The 26,440-nt window shown below is 39.9% G+C and overlaps 1 protein-coding gene across 1 annotated transcript in view; it reads right to left on the bottom strand.

Moving 5' to 3' along the window:
* Window positions 1-26,440, bottom strand: part of LOC308381611 (NACHT, LRR and PYD domains-containing protein 3-like) — a gene marked incomplete at both ends in the record, with an annotated part of 76,929 nt that overhangs the window by 38,602 nt on the left and 11,887 nt on the right. The window contains 3 exons of the mRNA XM_080859201.1: window positions 2,122-2,295; window positions 4,747-6,547; window positions 6,669-6,864. Coding sequence (XP_080715327.1) covers window positions 2,122-2,295; window positions 4,747-6,547; window positions 6,669-6,864 — 2,171 coding nt within the window. The remainder of the gene's footprint in view (window positions 1-2,121; window positions 2,296-4,746; window positions 6,548-6,668; window positions 6,865-26,440) is intronic.

A 26,440-nucleotide genomic window follows, 5' to 3' on the forward strand; every position in this document is an offset into this window, starting at 1 on the left:
CACTTCGTGGAACATACACGCTTTGCTTGTTGCCAAACTATTCAAACCTGGACTCATCAGTACACAACACTTAAACCAATCTTTATTTGTCCATTTCTTGTGTTCTTTTGCAAATTTTTAAGGCGTTACACTCAATTGTTCTCTTTCAGTAATGTTTCTTTGCTGCTATTCTGCCAAAAAGTCCTTCTTCTCCCAGTTTCCGAAGGACAGTTCTTGAAGACACTGTTGCACCATTAGTCATTGTGATGTTGATCTCGTCACACAGTTCTTGTAAAGTCTTTCTTCGGTCCTGAAGACTGAGAATTTTGAGATGCTTCACTTGTGTGTCTGAGAGTTTCTTTTTGAAACCTCCCTCCTTTCGGTTCTGGTGCCATGGTGGTCTAAAGTGTACTTTACAGTGCTGGGACTGCATCTCAAGTCCTTGGCTATGGGGCAGTAACTCCAGCCAGCATCAAAAAAAGCCTTTATTCGAACCCATTGCTCACTCGTTAGCTCCTTCTTCACCTTAGCCATGTTCAAAGAGCAAAATGTGCTTCAAGACTGCTTCTAGAGGCTTTGGATCTATACAATTTTGTGGTGTTGGCTCAGTGACAAAACCCTGATGTTACCAATCACTTAATGAGCAGGATAGGCCTTGTACATTCAAAAGAATCGCCAAGTTGTGTCCTAAGACTCTTGCATCACCATCAATTTAACCACAATAACACCTGACAATGATTACACAAGTAATTTGGCCTCTTCTGTGTAGGAACATTGTGTGACATTGACAGTGAAATAGGCCTAGCTTGTTTTTGTACGGAAAATGACCTAAATCTCATTATGATGGCTCTATTCTATGATTAATAGAGCATAATGATGACTTTGTACATATTGAATTAGTTTTTAGGGTATTTTAATGGCCAATTCAACAAAAACAACTGAAAACTCTTTAATATGTCTAGTGTTCTAATAATTTTGGCCACCACTGTATATATTTCAAGAAAAGTTATAGCCTACATACATTATGGTAGGGCAGGATTACTAGGCTACAAGTTGGGTAAATAGTGGTCACTATTATTATTTCTTTCTAACAATTTTTACTAGTGCTGTCAAACAATTATAATATTTAATTGCGATTAATCGCATATTTGCCATAGTTAACTCAAAATTAATCACGATTAATCGCACATTTTTATCTATTCTAAATGTCCCTTCAATTATGTTTTTCCATCATTTTAATTTTTTTTAATGCTCTTATCAAAATGGAAAAGTGAATTGGCTTGCTTTATGCAATGTTTTATTTTATTGAAAAACAACATTGCCAAACAGAGCGGTACAAAATAAAAGTGTACATATAAAGTGCACATTTCAGATAAACAAGGACTCAGCCTATAGTGCAGTTCAACCATGGCTTAATATTTTCATTTTTTCAAGTTTGCTGTGAACATAGAAGTCAGGCCTCTTTTTTCAAAAACAATGAACCGTGACAGTTAGGTTACCAATAAAAGGTAAGCTTACTACTTCTGTGCTTTCAGCCAGCTGCCTGTTGACATTTTCAGATGACAGTGAAGCTCGCTTCTTTTGCACAACACAACTTTTAAAGGTAAACTTTCTATTCAGAAGCTTTTTATCATTCATTTTGCCGTATCGCGCTCACCATTCACTCAAACGTAACGTCAGCCTACTACACAGTTTGCAAGGCCAAAAATAATGTTACTACTTTACGCCACTGCACGGTTCTAAAGCCTTTGGAACATTGCTGCCGATCAAAAACTCCAGATGGGCTTTGACTGTTAGAAGGTTCACCTCCCTAAGGTAAGGAAATCTAGAGAGATCATCTTTGGTGGGAATGCTACTTGTGTCTACCGGCATGCTTTCCTGAGTGTATACCTCTGGTAATGCAATAAAGCAGTTCTCTAGAGATCTCTAACCCTGTGATGATGTCTGAGCTAACAGGCTTCTTCTGGGACATAATTCAGAGCTAGATATTGGCCAGCTGTCACTTGCAAAAACCTCTATATTCATTGCACATAAGAAGCACCTTTAAGTCGTTCAAAGGCTTAATGAGACTTCCATCCTCCAAAAAGAGAAGAATGCAGCTTATGCATGTTAACTAAAAAGAAAGTGACATCATCCACTAACATCAGTTTCTGCAGTGTGCAGTGGGAATCCTCCAGTAAAGCACAAAGCTGAGTCACTCCCAAGGCTTCTGGTATGAGCTCACTCAGATCCAGCTCAGTCATGAGTAATGGGTTTGAACCCACAGCTGAAGCCACAGCAGCACAGCCTTCCTCAGCAGCACTCCCCTTCAGGAACCTGTACAAATAGAGACAATAAACATATCTGTTGTCTACCACACAAAATCATTACATTTGCTTCCATTAAAAAAAAACACACAAACATTATAACTTCAAACTGATCGCTCACATATGTGTTTTTCTCATGGGCTAGGAAGCACTGCTACCCACTAGTATAGTCTATTAGTTCAATCAGTCTGATTGGCCTGGTGCAGCAGCTTTAAATTTAACAGGCTGATGCCCCTAAATGTGGCTATTAAATAAAGAGACTGATGCTTTAATTAAATTGCAATGAAGAAGACTTGTTGCATACATATAACTCGTATACTCATAATAACAGTCTCATTATTTTTTTTTTATTGTAATATTATTGGTCTTGATTTCCATTTACCTGAGATTTTTCAGTTTACATTGCGGGTCCTCCTTTAGGTCTAAAAGTAGTTTGACTCCTGATTCGCCTGGATCATTTCCTCTGAGATCCAGCTCTCTGAGATGATTGGGATTTAACCTCAAGGCTGAAGCCAGACTAGCATAGCCCTCCTCCGTGATACTGCAGTCTGAGAGTCTACAGTGATAAAATAGTTATAATTCAGTCAAGGCAAACACAACAAAACATTTGCAGTGTATTTAAAGCAGCATAACGGATTTTTAAAAAAAACAGAGAAACCTCTTGAAATGTCCTTACTTTTACTAGTTACAAAGTAGTTACTCAACAACTGTCTTACCACAGTCAAACATCAAGCAAGTGCAACACAAGACAAAGCAAGACGGAAAATAAGCTACTCACTAGTTCGGCAGACAGTAGAAACCGGGTGGCTTCAGGCAAACCTACAGAACACAGTAATATGCCTACGGACCCTGGTATGGCAGTGGCACGGAGGCGATTCTTCATATTGAAATTCATTTTAGCGGCCCAATTTCTTTTTAAGCTGTTATTTTCAGGTAAAACTGCTTATCCTAACTCTAATCCTGAAGTATAATTACTGCATAATGCCACTTTAAAGTAAGATTATTTTTGTAGAATATTGAGGGGATCAGTAGTTTACTACGTCAGGGACCTTGGATGACATTTGAAAGGTTGAAAATAAGGCACACTGATGTAGTATTCACACCCAAAATGCAGTACTAAATGCATGGTACTATGGTCAAGGGGTCATGGAACGTCAGACGACACAGAGATTGCAGGGAGGTGGGAGTTTATTGAAACCAGCCAGAACAGGGTTTACAGGGAAAAATCATGCCAAAAAGAAAAAAAAGTAACTTGGGATACAAAAGCACAGAAAATTAACTAGAACGACCTGGGTTTCGTGAAGATCATGGAAACACTGGACCTGACGGCGCAAGAGTGCCGGACCAGAACTAAAACTTAACGACCTGGAAGAGGAGAACACTGGCATGGCAGTGGAGGTTGGGGATCCAGGGCTTGTATTGTCTTGAGATAGCCTATAACCCATAAGTGATGCGAGCGTGATTCCAGAACTGACAAGGGAGTGAAGGGAGTGGGGAGTTTAAGTAAGGAGAGTGCCAGGTGTGTGGGAGCAGTACTGATTGGGATTGGGAATGAAGTGCAGCTGGGAGTGTGAATGTGACTGAGGCTGTAGCAGAGATGTGTGAGTTTAAAGTCGAAAAAAGGTCTGGAAGGATCTTCAAGTCTATGACAATTTGAAATGAAGAAATACTGCCTGTCTGTCTGTCTGTCTGTCTGTCTGTCTGTCTGTCTGTAACCATGGGGATAGCAATGAAGAAATTGAAATCATCCCACAGAACTAATTCCTAGGGAATACTGAAGAATCTAAATGTCTTACCTGAGTGTCTCGAGTGCACAGTTCGGGTTCTTCAGTCCACTACAGAGTTCTTGGACTCCAACACCTCCAATACTGTTGTCACTGAGATCCACATTTTTCAGTTTTGAAGATGGTTTGCTGAGGATACATGCCAGTGCAGTACAGCTCCTTTCAGTGAGCCCACAGCTATTGAGCCTTGAGGGGGAAACAGCCACCAGTAACTATAAACTCAATTAAATGCTGCTGTCTGTATTTTAGTGTTGTGCTTCTAAACCAACTCAAAAATCAGACAAAATGTCTTTTTTGCATATCGAAAGCTGGGTTTCCATCTAATTAATTCCCATCTTTTATGCGCTTTCATGAAAATTCAGCTAAACAACTGCAAATCAGTGCACTTTCATCATCGGTATTATGCAAATAAAAAATGGACACTCTCCTAATTAAGGGAAAAATGCGAATGAACCCATTTAACTAACAAACTCGCATTATACCAGAACAGCAGGTTAATCCACCCGCCTCTAGCAAATAGAATATTTATTTGCAAAAGATTTTTATAAGAACTCCAGTGTTTCCAGTCAGGGTTTATTATTCAAATAGTCAAATTGTGCATTAAAAACTTGGATGGAAACCCAGCTAGTGTCATCAACCCCTTCCTTTCTGAGAATACACACTGCCACCATACTTACTTGGCCTTCTGTGATTCCTCCACTACTGGCTGAAGCCTGAGGAAGGCTTCATCAGATCTGATGTACTTCTTCAAGTCAAACACATCCAGGCTCTGTTCTGATGTCAGCAGCACAAACACTACAGCTGACCACTGGGCAGGTGAGAGTTCAGCTTCAGAAAGTGTCCCAGCACTCAGGAAGCTTTGGACCTCTTCCACTAAGGAGTGATCATTGAGTTCATGCAGACAGTGGAAGAGGTTGATGACCCTTTCTGATGAAGGAACCTCCCTGATCTTTTCCTTAATGTAACTGAATGTTTCTTCATTGTCGATCTTATTTTGTCCTGTCTGTAGTAGGCCATGAAGGAGAGTCTGGTTAGACTCTAGAGAGAGGCCAAGAAGGAAACGGAGGAATAGGTCAAAGCGTCCATCTTCATGCTCCAAAGCTTTGTCCACGGCACTCTTGTGTAAGATGATCATGGATTTGCGTACTGATCTCATTTTCAGAATCTTAAAGACTTTCCTGAGGGTTTGCTTTGGAGAAATGATGTCTTTCCTTTTCATTTTTAACATCAGAAGAGCATACAAAGCTGCAAGATACTCCTGGACACTTAAATGCACGAAGCAGAACCCCTTTCCTTGATTAAGCCCTGATTCTTCTCCAAAGATCTGGGAGCAGATGCCAGAGTTTACTGCTGCCTCTCTGACATCAATGCCAGACTCTTTTAGGTCCTCTTCATAGAAAATCAGATTTCCCTTCTCTAACTGTTCATATGCCAGCTTTCCAAGACCAAGGATAACTTCTTGGTCCCACTGTGGATCAAGGTCATGCACATTTTCAAACTTTAGGCTCCTCTGTTTGGTTTGGAAAATAAGGAAATAGGTATACATCTCTGTCAAAGTCTTTGGAATCTGTCCACCTCCTGAAGAGCCAAGAATGAAACCAAGAACAGTAGCAGCAATCCAGCAGAACACTGGTATGTGGCACATAATGTGGAGACTCCTTGATAATTTGATGTGAGAGATGACTCTGCTGGCAAGAGTCTGATCACTGATCCTCTTCTTGAAGTACTCCTCCTTCTGTGGGTCATTGAACCCTTGTACCTCTGTAACCCGGTCGACACACTCAGGTGGGATTTGATTGGCGGCTGCTGGTCGAGAGGTAATCCAAAGTAAAGCAGAGGGGAGCAGATTACCCTTGATGACATTTGTCAGGAGTATATCCAATGAGTTGACCTCTGTCACATCAGTCAAACTTTCATTTTTCTGAAAGTCTAGTTGGAGTCGACATTCATCCAGACCATCAAAGATGAACAGCACCTTGTACTTCCCTTCGCTGGGAAAGGTTAACTGCTTTATTTCTGTGAAAAAGTGGTGGAGGAGATCCATCAAAGAGAGCTGTTTTTCTCTCATGAGATTGAGCTCCCTAAAAAGCAGCGGGAATATGAAGTGGATATCCTGGTTTTCTTTTCCCTCTGCCCAGTCCAGGATGAACTTCTGAACTGAGACAGTTTTACCAATGCCAGCAACCCCTTTTGTGACAACACTTCTGATTGGTTTGTCTTGGCCAGGTAAGAGTTTAAAGATATCACTGCATCTGATTGATGTGTCCTGTCCAGCTGGTCTGTTGGATCTTGACTCAATCTGTCTGACTTCATGCTCTTCGTTTACTTTTCCACTTCCTCCCTCTGTGATGTAGACCTCTGTGTAGATCTTTTCTAGCAGAGCAGAGCATCCTTGTGTGGGTATTCCTTCAAACACACTGTGGTACTTCTTTTTGAGATTTCTTTTTAACTCAGTTTGACAAACTACGTCCAGCTCATCTATTTAAAAAAAAAAAAAAAATCATAATAATGTTTTGCAAGCCACTGACACTAAGGACAAACAATAGCTATGTATTTTTTGCCTAGCTTTAGCTAATTGATGTGAAAAAATAATTCTTACTTTCTTGCAGTTTGTCAGCGAGATCTTGCAGCTTCATATTCTTAAGGAAGTGCAGTGCCATCTTCAGAGCCCCTTTTCTGGCTTCACTCTCATCCTCCTCTTTACTCTTAAAGTTCTCTTGGTAATCTGGACTCAACATCCTCTTGAATCTCTTCAGCTCATTCCTCACAAAGGTGATGATCTTCTCCTCTAACACCTAAAGCACAAATAGTGCATTGCATTACAGAGCACTTATAGACTACTCACATTTACATTACCCTAAACCTGGTATATTAAAGTACAAAGTAATGTTCTATTACATAATGATTCTCAGTATGACATTTTCTATTACTCTGCATTCATTAGTGTAATTACAATATTGAAAGACCACTGTGAAAAAGCGAGACAGGAAATAATAACAGAATGCCAGGTAGCTATCCCTCCACAGACATTATTATGGTATATGTGAAGAAATGATTATCATCGTGGCTGGTATTGGATTTGTTGTGGTGTACATCTGTTTAAGAACACTGTAGAAACATGCTGCTTAATGAACTATATATAGGGCAGAGATGTACACTATAGTTGCCAGCTGGACCCTGGGAGAGAGTTATGAGATTAAAAACTACTGCATGACCAGTGCAGAACATTTAGACAGACAGTGGAGCCTTATGTCACCCATGACCATATGTTAACAATGTTGCAAGACAAAGAAACAACAAAGAAATGGAAAATAGGACTGAGCCCTTCTTACATGGGACGGAAGGTTGAGGCTATGACAACTCAGTGAATTTTCCAATAGGATCATTCATATTATCTAAACGCTTGTCTGTCCAAAATATTAAATATAAACTTACACCCTTACTAATAGATTGCACATTTTACAGAGATACAGATGAGGTCACTATGTGAATTCACACTTTGACATTTTTCAGTTTGGATTACCCAGAAAATGACGCATTTTCCGGGAAAATATATTTTTTTATTTTACAAATAAGGTGCAAAAGGAAAGGAAAATATTATGAAGGCAGTGACAAGGCTAGAAATAATGATTCCTGATTGAAGCAGCAATGTCTGTGTGTGTGTGTGTGTGTGTGTGTGTGTGTGTGTGTGTGTGTGTGTGTGTTTTCCCCTTCAAAACTTCTGAGGGTTGTGTTCATTGGACTTTATTATTCTGAGTGTTGTGTTTTACTGAACTTCTGAGGGTTCTCCACTGTTGAGCTCATGTGTTTTTCCCGTTTATACCTCTATTTCCCTTGTTACTGGCTGTTTGCAATCAACTCTGTGTGACACCCCGGCTTTGCCGTGCTGTTTGGGGTTACGCCTCTTTCTCCCACTGCCTATTGACACTAGGCTCTGTGCATATACAGCCGCGGAAAAAATTAAGAGACCACTTCAAAATGATCAGTTTCTCTGGTTTTACTATTTATTGGTATGTGTTAAAGTAAAATGTACATTTTTGTTTTATTCTATAACCTACTGGCAACATTCCTACCAAATTTCAAATAAAAATATTGTCATTTAGATCATTTATTTGCAGAAAAATGACAATTGGTCAAAATAGCAAAAAAAGATGCAGTGTCTTCAGATCTCGAATAATGCAAAGAAAACAAGCTCATATTCATTTTTAAACTACACAATACTAATGCTTTAACTTAGGAAGAGTTCAGAAATCAATATTTGGTGGAATAACCTTGATTTAAAATCACAACTTTCATGTGTCTTGGCATGCTCTCCACCAGTCTTTCACATTGCCGTTGGGTGACTTTATGCTACTCCTGGCACAAGAATTCAAGCAGCTCGGCTTCTTTTCATGGCTTGTGACCATCCATCTTCCTCTTGATCACATTTCAGAGGTTTTTTTATGGGATTCAGGTCTCGAAATTGGGCTGGCCATGACAGGGTCCTGATCTGGTGATACTCCATCCACACCTTTACTGGCCTGGCTGTGTGGCATGGAGCATTGCCCTGCTGGAAAAAACACTTCTCAGAGTTGGGGAACATTGTCAGAGCAAAAGGAAGCAAGTTTTTCTTCCGGGACAACGTTGTACTTTGCCTGGCTGAGGTTTGTAAAAGACCATAAGGATTGAACCAAAGCAGACTGGAGGGTCTCCTAGTTCGTCTTCTCTGATGAGTCCAATTTCACAGTAGGTGCAAGACTCTGTGGCTTGTAGGCCTCTCCAGGTCTCCGTCTAACCATCAGACGACCATGTGTTGGGCAAAGCTGAAAATTGGACTCATCAGAGAAGACGAACTAGGAGACCCTCCAGTCCGCTTTGGTTCAATCCTTATGGTCTTTTACAAACCTCAGCCAGGCAAAGTACAACGTTGTCCCGGAAGAAAAACTTGCTTCCTTTTGCTCTGACAATGTTCCCCAACTCTGAGAAGTGTTTTTTTCCAGCAGGGCAATGCTCCATGCCACACAGCCAGGCCAGTAAAGGTGTGGATGGAGTATCACCAGATCAGGACCCTGTCATGGCCAGCCCAATTTCGAGACCTGAATCCCATAAAAAAACCTCTGAAATGTGATCAAGAGGAAGATGGATGGTCACAAGCCATGAAAAGAAGCCAAGCTGCTTGAATTCTTGCGCCAGGAGTAGCATAAAGTCACCCAACGGCAATGTGAAAGACTGGTGGAGAGCATGCCAAGACACATGAAAGTTGTGATTTTAAATCAAGGTTATTCCACCAAATATTGATTTCTGAACTCTTCCTAAGTTAAAGCATTAGTATTGTGTAGTTTAAAAATGAATATGAGCTTGTTTTCTTTGCATTATTCGAGATCTGAAGACACTGCATCTTTTTTGCTATTTTGACCAATTGTCATTTTTCCGCAAATAAATTAACTAAATGACAATATTTTTATTTGAAATTTGGTAGGAATGTTGCCAGTAGGTTATAGAATAAAACAAAAATGTACATTTTACTTTAACACATACCAATAAATAGTAAAACCAGAGAAACTGATAATTTTGAAGTGGTCTCTTAATTTTTTCCGCGGCTGTATTTGGTTATGCCTCCTGTTCTCTGTTCAACCTGTAGTAGGAGCTGAGTTACAGGCTGTGGCTAATGAGGGGTGGGGCTCCAGGATGGCCATAGCCGGTGTCCTGGAACATCATAGTTGGACTCTTTTCTGCTCTGGCCTGATTGGAAGGCTGGCTGCAGCATACTCATTGCCTTAACTTTATGCATTACACATAGTCTATATTACTGACGTGCATGACACTTTAATTAACCGTCCTTCTCACTTACTGACTTTTGTACCTATTTTGTAAAAAAAATGTTTTAATTGTTTAAACGTTACCCGACGGTGTCTTGTCTTCCCTATGTCATGGCTACTGCAAGCTAAGTAGTCATGACATCTGCCATATTCTGCTTCTGAGTCCTCTGTGCCTCTCTTTATCTCCTGGTTAACGCTAGTGTGGTGTGTGTGCCTCTCTTTATCTCCTGGTTAACGCTAGTGTGGTGTGTGTGCCTCTCTTTATCTCCTGGTTGCCACCAGTTTGCTCTGTGTGAAGGGTGTGGTGCACACCTTGGGAAGATCTAACCTTTGGAAGATACATTCAGTAACCTTCTAATTTCTTACATGTAATAACTTTAGTTCCTCAGAACAACCCACACCACTTTATGTGAAGGGGTGGGCATAAGACTGACCAGACACTGTCATAACCATAACATGACTCCTGTCATAAACAAGATGGAGTTTTTTGAACGTTTATGACTGTTGTCATTCAGTGGCATTTGGTCAATAATGTCATGTATAAGGGGAAGTTGACATAGTTTGGGATGTCATTGCTATGACAACAAGTATTAACCACGACAACATAACCTGTCAAACACGCCCTAACAGCCCTAATGATTAGCTTTATTATATTTGTGGTTAATCTTAGGTTATTTGAATTGTAAAATGTTATTTTCTTTCAAAAACAAGTACATTAGTGAATAATTCAATCCTTTTGAATGGTGGTGTACATTACTAAATATGAACATATACTCCATAGCAGCACTGTATTAAATGTCTGCATCAAACCTGGAATATGTGCTTCAGATCCCCATGTTGACTCTGGGTGAACTGGTCACTGACAGATTCTTGTTGACATTCCTCCATTTGGCTTCTGGGGATGGGAAATCAAAGTGAGGAAATATGGAGCTCACCTTTAAACATCAACAAAAGGACAGATGACCCTGATTTAAACTACCCAGCTTGATAACGGATGTACTTTGATGAAATATTTGGCAAAACTGTGCTTTCAAAGCAGGTTTTACATTTAAATTTCCACAGGGTTTCAAGCCTATATCAGAAGCCTAGAGCAGGGGTTTTCAGCTGGTTTTGTCCCAGGGACCACCATTCTGACTAGAAAGTATTCGCGGCCCACTGATGTGCCTGCGCGCGTGTTTGTAACCACTGCCGCCACGCCCCTCCCCCGGCACAGATATTCTGCCTATAACCAGGGACGTGCACAGGACAGGGCTAAGTATGCTTGGGCAACTGCCCGTTTGCCCTCCTCGACTGAAGCTGCCCTTCCGAAGGAAATACAGTATATATATTTTTAAAATAGTATTACGGCTGCAGAACTTCCTGTAAGCCTAGATAAAATAATCGCGGAATATTTGATCAGGGAACCAGGGCGTGGTAGCGGCAGTTAGTGAGACTCTAAAATGATAATATTGGCAAAATATGCGATCAGGGGACGGGGCTAGGCAGCGGCGGTGACAAAAATGAACGTGTTGCCCCTTTTTTCCAGGGCAGAACGACTGCCCTTCAAAATTCCTGTGCACGTCCCTGCCTATAACACTTCAATATTTGAAATGATCAGGGTCGATCACTAACTGCCGCCACATATTGCGCCTGTACCACTTGTCAGTGTAATTTCTTCGCTGAATATGGGTCTACATCAGTAGATTTCAGGCAATGCGACTTGGCTATCCAGGCTATCTAGATTGACATATTTTTCTTATTTTAGACATTTTTCACAATATTCAAGAGTAATCTGGAAATGTGTTGAAATATCAAAGGGAATTTATAAAAATAAAAATACATTAATGGTGAACTGATCAACATAGGCTCATGTCGCGTACCCCCTGCAATGCCTTCGCAGACCACCAGGGGGCCGCGGATCCCTTGTTGAAACCCCTGGCCTAGAGAATAAACTGAGTGGATTATGAAATTAAATTAAGCTTATTCCATAACCATAGCTCAAAACCTGTTATAAAGCTGCATCATTCAGTAACATATGATGTTAAATGTACCCAGATCTTTTTTCCTTGCCTCTAGGTTTTTGGGTCTGCACTTGACTGTTGTCTATTCTATAATGTAATTATTTCTGAAAATTATTTCTGGGTTTTTAGTCTGATTGAATTACAAATTACTAATTCTCCAAATGCATCTCAAGGGGGTCTGCCGTCGGACATGAGATTTGCAAAAAAAGCACCCGTGATTTCCTACAGAGACATTTAGACCCAAAATCTGACTGACTATTCAAGAAAAGTGGAAGCTGGAAGGGGAGTGATGATGTTTTAATTAAATACAATTACAAAGTATTTATAGACAAATTACTTGTTTATGACAAATAGAGTTACAAAGCAAATAAAGAAAGCATTTATAGAAATATTGTTTGTTTCTTGACAAAATCTGGCTGTAACACTTCAAATTCACAGTTTTTTTGACTTCCTAACACACCCTTCCTAGCATACCTTTGACATGAGTCTGTTTCATAGACTTGCCTTGATGCAGTTGTACCATCTTCATTTTGGAAGTTGATGTGGCCATCATGTGAGCGGTCACTCTTCATGGACACACAAGTGGGCACAGGTGATAGAGGTCTCTCCTGATGGACGTGTCTATCACACAAAATAGCACCCAGGATTTACTACAAGGGCATTTACACACAACATCTGACTGACTATTCTTAAAAAGGGGAAGCTGGAAGGGGAATGTTGGTATTTAAAGGAAATACAATTAGAAAATATTAATGGGTAGCATCATTTCTTAATTTTTATTTAATGATGCTGCTATGCTCACATTTCCATATGAAGAGCAAGTAAACTAAAGTAGCCGACAGCCTATATAAATAACCTGTAGTCTGGGCAGTTTTTAATATATATTAGACTGAATGAATGACCTTACTTAGAGCTCTGTAACTCTGTTTATTCTGATGTCATTGCAAATTACAAATAATTTACTGATGTCCAAATGAATCTAAATAGGGCCATGGCCGGATTAGCCAATGGGTTTTCCGGATTAGCCAATGGGTTTTTTATGTATTTATTTTACATTTCAACAAAATTATGTTGGTTAACAAATATAGTATCTACCCGGCAATATTTCTCTACTACAGTATGTTGCCTTGACTGCCCTGCAGTAATACCTAAATATAATGAACGTAACCATTGGCTTGCGTCACGATGATGTTTTGTTGTTGTACCCGCCCATAGTAGTAAGAAGCGCAGTGAATTTTCAGATGAATGCACAGAGCACGAAATAACACTAAAAGGACGGGAGCGATTTAAGGTATCAACATTCAATGTCATTGTTGACACGTTGATTGGGTCACAGAATGGACGCATATCGCAGCGTTTGTGACAAATTAAGGGTTTTATTGACCGACGATTTGAGCAGATTTAGATGAGAACTTCACTGATGAAATTATTCAGTTCAGAGAAGTCTCCTCTAAATGTGCTGCAAGTACTTTTGAAATGTAGTCTACCGTATCGTAGCTCTCCATATTTTTTTGACGCTGCCCGTGACAATGTGAGGGAGAAAGGTCATTTTCGCAGTTGGCACGAATTAAAAATGAACTCCGCACAACACAAACACAGGGACGCCTCTGCGCATTGTCCCTCATGGCCATCGACTCTGAGCTTGAGATGGAGTGAGAGGACATACAATGACAGAACTTTGAGTTTGGAGAAAACGAAAGCAGAGGACATACTGTACAATGGACATAAAATGACAGAACTTTGAGTTTGGAGGAAAAGAAAGCAGAGGACATACAATGGACGTACAATGACAGAAATTTGAGTTTGGAGAAATGTTTGGTAGCATATGTGTTTCATGTTGCAATGAGCAGTGCTTTCCCGTTTGCGTTGGAAATTCTCCGTGTCATTACGTGTGTGTGTTAAAATAATAATAATATTATTATAATAATAATAAAAAAAATATATAGAATTTTTTTTTTTTTGTGAATGGGGGGGGGGGCCCTTCAGACATTTGTGCCCAGGGGCCTATGATTTGTTAATCCGGCCCTGAATAGGGCCCTGCCGACGGACTTGAGATTGACACAGAATAGCACCCATGATTTACTACAGAGCCATTTACACCCAAATCTGACCGACTTGGTAACACTTTATAATAACTACACACAATTCATCATTTATTAAGCATGTGTTACCTATTAGATAATGGTTTGTTCACCATAAGTTATTTGTTGTTCATACATAACGTATCATTAGTAAAGCATTTGTTCACATAGTTATGAATGGTTTGTTCATAGTAAATAAGCCTTCTAAAAAACTATTAGATAATGGTTTGTTCACCATTAGTTATTTATTGTTCATACATAACGTATCATTAGTAAAGCATTTGTTCACACAATTGTAAATGGTTTGTTCATAGTAAATAAGCCTTCTAAAAACAATGCTTGTAAATACATAAATTATACTTAATTAATACCAAAATAACCATTTATAAATTAAATCATGTTCTCATTATAAACCAGTTGCAAACTATTACAAAATGCTTTATTCATCATTTGTAAAGCATTGCTCCTATGTTAGTTCTCATCAATAAAGCACACACTCATTAATGGCTTGTTCATAGTAAGTAATGCTGTCCAAAATTACGGTAAGTAATTTTACCATTATTATCTAGGTACTTAGGAATGTATAAGGCCGGTTAAAACATGGAAATTGATGATTAACAGACTATCTAGACATACATTTGTTCATGCCTTAAATAAAATGTTATGATTTAGAAATAGGCCTCAACAAATAGCTGGGGTGTTAATACATATGTTACAAATACTTACCAATTAGGTTATCCATGATTAATTCAGGAGTTACTGCTGGTTAGTAAAGTATATTATGTGAGCCCATCTAAAGTGAGCACTTTCTATGCTTTACAAAGCATTTTTAAATGAGTTGCAAACATCACCTGGACAAAAAACATGTATTATTCTACTTGGACATGCCTTCAGAAATATGCCTACGAATAGTCAGTGCTACTGCATCTTTAACAATAAGTTAACAACACTACAATTGATGCTTAACTCATGAGTTGACTACATGGTCTGAGCCCATCTAAAGTGAGTACTTGTTATGCTTTACAAGGCATTTATTAATGAGTGGCAAAAGCTAGCAGATACCAAAGAGACACAAGTAAAAGTAGTATTATTTTAAGAAAAGGGAAAGAAATGCCAAAGTGATGAAAACGTACAAATATTTATTTAAAACTAAATATTCACACAAGTTGAAAATCATCACTTAAAATAATGAAACTGTTGAGTTCAAGTAATGCTTATATTTAGACATAAAAGCTTTACGCAGACATCAATAAAACATTTGGAAAGAAATTATGAGATTCGGACTGGAAAGGCTTTTCGTATATCCTTGAACAACCGTCCAAGTGACCCATCATCAGGGTGACCGGAGCCAAAAAGTCAATCATTTTATCCGGATCACGGCACCATTGTAACAAGTCCTGCATTGCGTTCTGTGTGAGTGTTTGCTGGGCAAGAAATGGCCACGCACTGAAGTTCTGGTGCTTTGTTCCAGCGAAGCGGAGTTCCATGCACTGAATGTTACGGATTGGAGGTGGGGTGGTGAACTCAAATGCACGACTCAGACACAACAGGAGTAGGCTGAAGAATAAACGTTTTACTATCCAGGGTTCGGTACACGGTAGGGCAGACAATCAAGCAGGCAAACAAATCCAATAGGGCAAGGCAAAAGAGAAGTCAAAAACAGTCCAGGGTCAGCAACACAAGGAACTTACTTAACACTGTGAACACGGAGGAACACGGAGGAACACGGAGAGAACACGAAGGAGACACAGAGAAACAACACGTAACAAGGAGACACAAGTGGACTAAACGAGGGGAATTGGCAAGGCACAGGAGAAACCAATAAGACAAACAAACCAGGTGATTATTGGGAACAGTTGAGGGGTGGAGACACAGACAACAAGGGCACATGGAATACACAAACAAACACAGGGAAGCACATGGTGAAAAGCACATGTTGGAAACCAGGAAGTACGATGACTAGACAAAGGAACAGAGATCACATGACACACAAGGGAGACCAACTAATACACAGAACAAGCAGAATAACAAGGGGAGGGCGTGAGGAGACAGACACGAGGAGACAAGGGTAAACAAACACAAATGAAGAAACGTGAGAACACAAGGGATACATAGGGCAACAAGACAGGGACAGAACACAGAGCTTACACTGAACACATTAACATACAACGAGACAGTCTGTAACATGCATGCATGTCGTCAAACACAATGGATATTAGCCTGTTAGCAGAGGGAAAACGAATGCTAGACCTCATGGCATATGACAAACAAGATACATGCATTAAATATCACATTGTGTGTATCACACAGTTCACAATCTTTTGAGTATATACACCGTTATGTCATTATTATGCCATAGCTTTGTGGGTTAATCACTTATAAATACGTTTAGTATAGCATACATACCTCTTTTCAGATCAGCAACTTGAACTGAAGTCTTTAAGGCCTCCAGGAATTTAATTTGAATAGTTGAATTTGTAAAAATTACGTTTTTATCCAGACTCTTATTTTGACGATGTATTTCCGATTTGAACAGGAAGTAGGCAAGAAAATTGTCGAGTTCCGTTCTTTCAGCAACGATAACCCACAATAACCCCAGGAAGTAAAAGGAAACGAGGAAGTAAAATACGTTTTTTGTATCAAATGAAAGGTTTTTACAACAAACAGCCCTGTAAATCGACTGGGTTATATAAAAACCTTTTTTATGGAACGAGTTTTTGTTGCATTTGTCGTAATTATCGGAAAAATAGTTGAAAGCGTGTTTGAAAGCTATTGTAGACTAATTGTCAGTATAAAGTCTGAGTCTGACTACTTGCTAGATCATTGTTTATAATAGTATTGTGTTATCTGTGCATTATATTAACTTGTTTTAAATCAAGGTAAGATATATTAAATTACTTTTAAACGTACAGGATACTTGTAGCTGAAAACTATATTAAAAATAATGTATTTGATCAGTGCACTTGCATTATAAGAGCAAAACAGGATTACAATGCATATAGTATACATATTTGGTACTGTTTAGAAGTTACTTTAAAATGGTTATAAGATACCATTGACTAGGCAGGCCTAAGATTGAAAAAAAAACTAACCTTTAATAACCAGGACTACATCATGAAAGCACAGGTTTTACTTCACTTTAAATCATATCTTCTGCAGACATGCACCCTCTCAAACTGTCTATATTTGTATTGGTGCTATTTGTATTAACAGTGTAGGCTTATATTTTTTATATTCTCCTATTTTGGATTCAGTATAGGTCCAATGTAGTCAAATTATGCCTAATTATACCTATTATGAAGTCTCTGTTGAAATTCAAGAGGAAATTATGGATTAATAGTGGTTCCATGTCTTCTTTTGACCAGCCTCAGATTATATACCTGATGTGTGGTGGTTAAATCAATCTTAGTGTTATTTTCTTTTTGAGTATATGTATACTCTTCACTAACTGTTGTATATCACCCCTATTACATCTCCAAATTGTTCTAAGTAGCTTCACACTACGTCTTTGACCTTTTGGTCTTTCATAGGGCCAATAAATAGCTGGGAAAATTGGATGTAACACTTTCTTTTACTAGAGAGAATACATTGCAGTGCTATCCTATTGCAAGTGAGGAACTGTTTTTTTCCCTCTAAACTTTTTATGTTCAGTGTTCTTGAAAGGTGTAACATTAAGTACATTACGCTCCCCTCTGCCATACAGTTTAGATAGATGGATACTTTATTAATCCCAAGGGAAATTTAGGTCATCCAGTAGCTTATACACAAATTCCCTCCTCCTCCCCTTATGCGTGGCGTTATAAAGCTGAATGGCCCTGATGACAAAGGACTTCCTCAGCCTGTCCGATGAGAATGACATTGACAGGAGTCTGCCACTGAATATGCTCCTCTGTCTGTTGAGAGTACTGTGTAGTGGTTGGTGGACATTGTCCAAGATGGTCAGCAACCTACTCAGGGTCCTTCTCTCCGACACTGTTGTGAGGCAGTCCAGTTCAGTGCCAACAACAGCTACCGCCTTCCTCACCAGCCTGTTCAGTCGCCCTGCATCCCTCTTCTTTATGCTGCCACCCTAGCACACCACAGCATAAAAAAGGACGCTGGCAACAACAGGCTGGTAAAACATGCGCAGGAGTTTGTTGCAGACATTGAAGGACCTCAACCTCCACAGGAAGCAGAGCCGACTTTGACCCTTCTTGTAGATTGCATCAGCGTTGGCTGACCAGTCCAGTTTATTGTCCAGATACACTCCTAAGTATTTGTAGGTGTTAGCCACCTCCACACTGACCCCCTCGATGGAGACTGATAGCAGAGGAGGCTGAGACCTCCTACAGTCCACCACCATCTCCTTGGTCTTAGTGGTGTTTAGTGCCTGCACCACTGCATAAAGTTGTCCACCAGGCTCCTGTACTCACCATCCCTGATACATCCCTGATACATCCCACAACAGCATAGTCATCAGAGAACTTCTGGATGTGGCATGACTCTGTGTTGTAGGTGAAGTCCGATGTGTACAGGGTGAACAGGAGCGGTGAGAGCACAGTCCCCTGCGGAGCGCCGGTGCTGCACAGCACAGTCTCATAAACTGTGGCCTCTCCGTCAGGTAGTCAGTGATCCAGGATACCAGGTGGTAGTTCACACCAGTCTGCACCAGCTTGTCACTCTCAGTCGGAGGGGCTGGATGGTGTTAAAGGCACTGGATATATCAAAGAACATGATTCTCACAGCACCTTTCCCCTTGTCCACATCTTTACAAACCTCTCTCCTCACAATCTTTAGTTTCATCAGCAAATTATTGTGGAGCATTCAGGGACGTAAATCTCAACTACTTCACACATTTTATTTAATGTTTGGAGTGTCCTGAACATATTCCACCCCCCTTTTATTGAGACACAATCTTTAGTTTCATCAGCAAAGTATGAAACGTGTCGTATGGCCCTACCATTGAAAATAATGCATTTTCGCCTGTGTGTAGGCCTATGTTAAAGTTTTGTGGAGCATTCAGGGACGTAAATCTCAACTACTTCACACATTTTATTTAATGTTTGGAGTGTCCTAAACATATTCCACCCCACTTTTATTGAGACACAATCTTTAGTTTCTTCAGCAAAGTGTGATATGTGTCATATGGCCATGCCATTAAAGATAGTGCATTTTCGCCTGTCTGATCGCCTATGTTTAAAGTATTCTGGAGCATTCAGGGACGCAATTCACATCTTCATCACACATTTTATTTAATGTTTGGAGTGTCCTGAACATATTCCACCCCACTTTCATTGAGACACAATCTCTAGTTTCATCAGCATAGTGTGAAATGTGTCATATGGTCCTGCAATTGAAAGTAATGCATTTTCGCCTGTGTGATCGCCTATGTTTAAAGTATTCTGGAGCATTCAATGACGCAATTCACATCTTCATCGCACATTTTATTTAATGTTTGGAGTGTCCTGAACATATTCCACCCCACTTTCATTGAGACACAATCTCTAGTTTCATCAGCATAGTGTGATATGTGTCATATGGTCCTGCAATCGAAAATACTGCATTTTCGCCTGTGTGTAGGCCTATGTTTAAAGTATTTTGGAGCATTCAATGACGCAATTCACATCTTCATCGCACATTTTATTTCATGTTTGGAGTGTCCTGAACATATTCCACCCCCCTTTCATTGAGACACAATCTTAAGTTTCTTCAGCATAGTGTGACATATGTCACATGGCAATACCCTGGCATTGGAGATACTCCTTTTTCACCTGTGTGATCTGTGTGTCAATTGTTCTTTCACAGTGAATGACCAGAATAATTACTGTTAAACATATTTTACCCTTTCTTTACAGTGTACTGAACATGTTCAACCAACTTTAATGGTGGTATAATCCTTTTATCAGCAGATTGTGGTGTGTTTTACTGTTTCTTACTATAATAATTGCAAAATGTCCTGTTTAGTCAGTGTTCCTTATATTTAAACAAGAAAATCATAATTTTTTAACATCAGTGAATCGTTTTTAACCAATTTTGATGTTCCTATGAAATTAATATTTCTGACAGTTAAAGAAACAGGGGGTAAAAAAAGGCGCTTTTATTTTGAAAAATCGTAACCGGAAGTTGCTCAAGCTCATTTGACTATAGTTGCTCACAGAACGCTGCTAAATTGTCGGGAGTAAGTAAGAAACGGCAGGTTGACGGTTATTACGCCAGATTTCTTCACAGGTTGATTCCCCAGCAGAGGCATCCCGTTGTATGTATTTTATTTCAACTAAGTTCATTAATTAGTATGTTCATTTCATTGTTTACAAAAACGTAGTTATAATGTCAAACTAAATGCTATTAGGAAACGTTAACAGTAGCTTCATGTGCTTTATTTTCTTTATGGAATTAGGTAACGTGGCTAATTGCAACATTTTGTTTGTCTTCTAGTTTCACTCTCTTCACCCATTTCTTGAATGTATTGTTGCGGATTCAGTTAGAAGAATAAACCTGCAACAAGAATTCAAAGCATTCTTCATTTTAAAGAATATAATAGAGTTTAGCTAACTGTCTAGTGGATGTTAGCACACATCACCACGAGGACAGCATATTGCAGACAGTCTCCCGGAAGTTCCAGGAGTCTCCCGCATATTGATAAGGACTTCCTGATGCCCGCAAATTACTTCAAATCTCCCGGAATCTAGAGCGAGCGAGCAAGACCGCGCACACGAGACAGACGTGCTCCAGACCGCGTTAGCCTTTGTGTAGCAAGCGCACGACAGAGAGGGAGAGGGACCCAGAGACTGTGCTTGTGTGAGGCAGTGTACGTGTGTGCCTCATGAGCATCCTGATTGGCCTGTTTCGGTAAGTCAACCAAACAATGTTCAGTGTGGGCGTTTTTTTTTTATCTCTTCTACCGAATTGATCAGTTCAGTGTATCTAGGATCAGGGGCACCATGGCACAGGGAGAGTGCCCCCCAAAAAGAAAATATAAGACATTTTACAACAGACTATACAAAGGTGTACCCCTGTCTTATAAAAGTAAATTACAAAGACAGTCTTGTACGCTGAACTATCGGTTACAGTTATTTCAGCATTGCCCATGGTGGGTTAAATGACTGTAAAAGACATGTTGAGGTAAGTTCATCAAGTTTCATTTCATGTGCATATTATTCATGCCGGGTAGTTGCCTGGGCTACATGAAAACAACAAGCTCCTTAGACTTGTTTAAAGTTGCAATGGAATACAAATAAAAGCAGTTAACATAAATAGGATAGTATTAGCAGCATATAATAGATAGTAAAAGTAATCTACATATTTAAACATAATTATCAAAGAATTGCATAGGGCTTTAGCCTATAGAATGATAGAATGCTTTTATAACTTTTAGGGACCACAACAGAAATACGTAGACCTAGGAGGGGAATACCTCCCTGAAATGACTTTTTGCAGGTTGGGATGTCTGATATTGCTGATCTGAAAAGAGGTATGCTATACTAAACATATATTTATAAGTGATAAACCCACAAAGATATGGTATAATGATGACATAACGGTGTATATACTCAAAGATTGTGAACATGTGATACATACGGTATGATATTTACTGCATGTATCTTGTTTGTCATATGCCATGAGCTAAATGCTCTGAAAACAGTGGAGATGGTTGTAGACTTTAGAAGGAACGCAGCCCCACCCACCCCAATCACCCTGAGAGACTCCCCAGTTGACACTGCAGAGTCCTTCCGCTTCCTGGGCTCCATCATCTCCCAGGACCTCAAGTGGGAGCTGAACATCAGCTCCCTCACCAAAAAAGCCAAAGACATTGATGGTGCACTTCTACACCTGCATCATCGAGTCCATCCTCTCCTCCTCCATCACCACCTGGTACACTGCTGCCACTGCCAACGACAAGGGCAGACTGCAGCGTATCATCCGCACTGCTGAGAAGGTGATTGGCTGCAATCTGCCATCTCTACAGGACCTGTTTGCCTCTAGGACCCTGAGGCGGGCAGGTAAGATTGCGGCCGATCCCTCCCACCCGGGTCACATACTCTTCGAGGTCCTCCCCTCCGTCAGGAGGCTGCGGTCCATCAGGACCAAAACCTCACGTCACAAAAACTGCTTTTTCCCAACTGCAGCTGGCCTCATCAACAAGGCCCGGGACCCCCACCTGTCTTGGACTATTGCCCCTCCCCCACACCCCAAGCCTGAGTTATGTTATCTCACATTTCACTCCTTTACATTGCACATTGCGCACTCACTTTTGCATACCTGCACTCCATTTTTTTTTGCATTTTTACCTCTCACTTAACTTCTTTATACACACTCTTTTTATATATACATCTGTTTCCATACTGTGTTTCTATGTTTTATGTTATGTGTAGTACTTATTGTGTATGTTTGTGTTTTTATGTTTTTATGTTTACTGTATGCACCTGTGCACCAGAGCAAATTTCAGGTAGTTGCATACCTACTTGACAATAAATCTGTTTCTGATTCTGATTCTGATGAGGTCTAGCATACGTTTTCCCTCTGCTAACAGGCTAATATCCATTGTGTTTGACGACTGCATGTTACAGACTGTCTCGTTGTATGTTAATGTGCTCAGTGTACGGAGCTCCACTTCGCTGGAACAAAGCACCAGAACTTCAGTGCGTGGCCATTTCTTGCCCAGCAACACTCACACAGAACGCAACGCAGGACTTGTTACAATGGTGCCGTGATCCGGATAAAATGATTGACTTTTTGGCTCCGGTCACCCTGATGGTGGGCCACTTGGACGGTTGTTCAAGGATATACGAAAAGCCTTTCCAGTCCGAATCTCATAATTTCTTTCCAAATATTGTAATGATGTCTGCGTAAAGCTTTTATGTCTAAATATAAGCATTACTTGAACTCAACAGTTTCATTATTTTAAGTGATGATTTTCTTGTGTGAATATTTAGTTTAAAAAAAATATTTGTACGTTTTCATCACTTTGGCATTTCTTTCCCTTTTCTTAAAATAATACTACTTTTACTTGTGTCTTTTTGGTATCTGCTAGCTTTTGCCACTCATTAATAAATGCCTTGTAAAGCACAGCAAGTCCTCACTTTAGATGGGCTCACACCATGTAGTCAACTAATCAGTAGTAACTCATATGTTAATCATGAATTGAAGTGTTGTTAAGTGCTTGTTAAAGATGCAGTAACATTAACTATCCGTAGGCATATTTCTGAAGGCATGTCCAAATAGAATAATACATGTTTGTGTCCAGTTTATGTTTGCAACTCATTTATAAATGCTTTGTAAAGCATAGCAAGTCCTCACTTTAGATGGGCTCACACCATGTAGTCAACTAATCAGTAGCAACTCATGAGTTAATCATGAATTGAAGTGTTGTTAAGTGCTTGTTAAAGATGCAGTAGCACTAACTATCGGTAGGCATATTTCTGAAGGCATGTCCAAATAGAATAATACATGTTTGTGTCCAGGTGATGTTTGCAATTCATTTATAAATGCTTTGTAGCATAATATGCAATCTACCGTGAAAAACAGAAGGCAGGCGATTTTTTTTTAATCAGTTCTCACCACACAACGACGTCGCATCTTTGCTCCTTGAATGTCCAGTGGTGTAGTCCAGTGTATACGCAGGTATACGGAGTATACCCACTTATTTTTCAGTCAGCATTGGGTATACCCACTTCTCAAAACAGGGTGTTTATCCTGTGCTGTATGAATAAATAGAGAGTATACCCACTTCTCCAGGGACCACTACACCACTATGAATGTCGATATGTAATGGTATGGTGTTATTGAAACTTACTACGTGTAAAAAAGACTAGAAATTGAACGTTTATTATTTCAGGTAGGCGCATACCTACGTGACAATAAATCTGTTTCTGTTTCTGACTCGAGTCTAAAGTTTCTAATGTTGCCTCGGGCGCCTTTACGTGAACATAATTAAAACGTCACATAAGTCCACTAAAGAATTCCCGATTTGCACGCTCCAGTAACAGAAGAGAAATACCCCAGAGGAGGGAGGAATGATAAACCAGGTACTTGCTCGCACCGACGAGCTAGAACATTACCAGCAAAGGTGGCTAAGCGGTTAGCAACAGCACCATTAGGTACAAAGTACCACTAACCTGAAGAGCGCAGGTTCAAATCTCGAGAAGCTCGCATAAAATCTACCTGAAAAGTCACAGGTTAGATATTTACGAGTGGCAAACATGTCCCAAGTTGCGAAATGACTATCTCGATATCAGAGTAAGCCCGACTCTGTATAATCACATGCCAAAAGTGAATCTCAAGAACATTACAGAGAGGAAGCTCCGGAATATGAGTGGAACAGCCTCGAAAGTACATTGCAACCCCCGAACTCTGAAAATTAAAGGCAAAGCAAGAATCGTGAAATCCCCGAAATCAAAACCCTAAAGACAGAACTCTGAAAACGGTGAGCAAATCTAGAAATGTGATAACCCCGGAGCAAAACCCCAAAGACAGAATATTAATTAAATTATAATCGTGTAGCCTACATTTTAATTTCGTTTTTATGGGGCAATAGCTGTAAATGGGAGGGGATACGTTTTGTCAGTTGAAAGCTGACCTATAGACAGAATCTCATTCCGTCTCATCACAAGACGTTTTAATTCAATTCCTTCTCGTTTTCAACCAATGGCTGCAGCAGGGTGTGTGTGGCTAGACTGCTGACAGTCAATATGCTAATAAGAGCATTTCGCACCTCTGTCAGCGGGAGGTGAGAATGCTAAACACATCGGCCCCCCTCCCCTCGCAGGTTCCTTCCCGGGAATTTCCGTTCGTATGCGGCAGACGGATATTTCGGGGGAATGTCCGCGATCAGCCAGTAATGGTGATCATTCGCGGCTGTATCACAGCGTTTACGGGCCCGATAATCTTGCTTTTCGTGCAGTGGTAGCTGTTGGGTAGTGTAATAGCAAGACATTTTTGCACTCCACATAGGTACAGGTTACACTGAAGTATTATTGTGATGCATGTTTCCTTTTCAATAAGAAATGGAGATATACCAACACATTTTTGGAGATATACCAACAAATAAAGTTTGAGATTATGTAGTGGATGCAGTTGAATATAGATATCAAAGTTGCTGTCTAAACTAAAAAACTAAATGTCATAAAGAAAGAAATTATTTAAAATGAAGTTATGGTTGAAATAGGATCACTTCTTTATTGTTAGGGTAAGTGTAGGGTAAGAATGGTCATGCAGTTGGACTCAAATGTAGGTTAATTTTATTGAATGTATGTAGGCTACTGTACTGTATGACCTCGATGATGCTAGCTTTGACAGCCCACTCTCAGACAGATCGTAAGCTAATAATGTCCTTACAATGGGAACACAGTTTAAATACTCTGACTGGAGATGGCGTTACTATCCCCCACCCAAATTCAGTGCAGAACTGGGAGGATAACATGACGACGTGGCCCAACATAATTTACAGCGAGATTTGCGCGTATTTTCGTGGACTCCATAGCAACAGATGGGAAAGCAATGGACAATCTGAAAGCCTCCGAGGCTTATCAATATAAGCTACCATTTGTAGCGGTGTAGTACTCCACTCTTGCGTTGTGATTTGATTGGCGCCCAGCCGTTTATTCATACACTCTGACAGGTTTAATGAACACAGAGCAAAGGCGATCACACACAGTATCTTCGGAATGACAGCCTCTCCCAGCCAGGGTAAATGCAGACTGAGGTTTATAATATTGCAATAATGAGAAAACTAAATTTACAAAATTACAACATATACATCGGACACTAATACATCGGAAAACCTCTCTCATTGCGTCAATAGATGAATGAACGCATGGTCAGTGGTCTAGGCTCTAGGCTAACCACACGACTGTTCTCTGACTATAACATCATTCACGTCGCGCGGGTCCGCCCCTCTTTCTCTGAATTACTACAGTACCCATAAAGCAACGATAACAGGTAAGAGACATTTTTGTAAGTAGGTAGGCTATTAGTGACCTTCAGGTTTTAGGGGGGAGGGGTGAATGGGGGTCATTCCATTCCATAAAACATTGGTCCCTAACTTTCAAAGAATACGTCCCTATGCAACTTTCAAAATTAATCAGTTCGATGCACGTCAATAGGCTAGCTAATTTCACAGCAATTAACGTAAACAGGTTAAATTTACTTACAGATGAGCAGGCCTACTGCATTGGGTTTAGAAATCGCGTCGCTAAACCCAATGCATTTCAATGCACGGCAAACGGTAAAATACAAATATCTCGCGAACTATGAATTCAAAAATCTTCAAAATCAAGGATGCACAGGTTCATGACATGCGTAAGCTACATGCGAAATCTCATAACTAACGTAACTACCGTCAGGGAGATACAACCTAGACGGACAGACACACAGAGATTCCTGGATTTATAGATAGATACAATTACAAAGTATTTATAGACAGATTCTTTGTTTTTTGACCAAATATCTGGTTGTAACACTCTAAATAAACAATTTGTTGACTTCCTAACACACCCTTCCTAGCTTACCCTTGAC

Source organism: Sprattus sprattus, assembly GCF_963457725.1.
Source record: "Sprattus sprattus genome assembly, chromosome: 20".
In the NCBI taxonomy this organism is placed as follows: domain Eukaryota; kingdom Metazoa; phylum Chordata; class Actinopteri; order Clupeiformes; family Clupeidae; genus Sprattus; species Sprattus sprattus.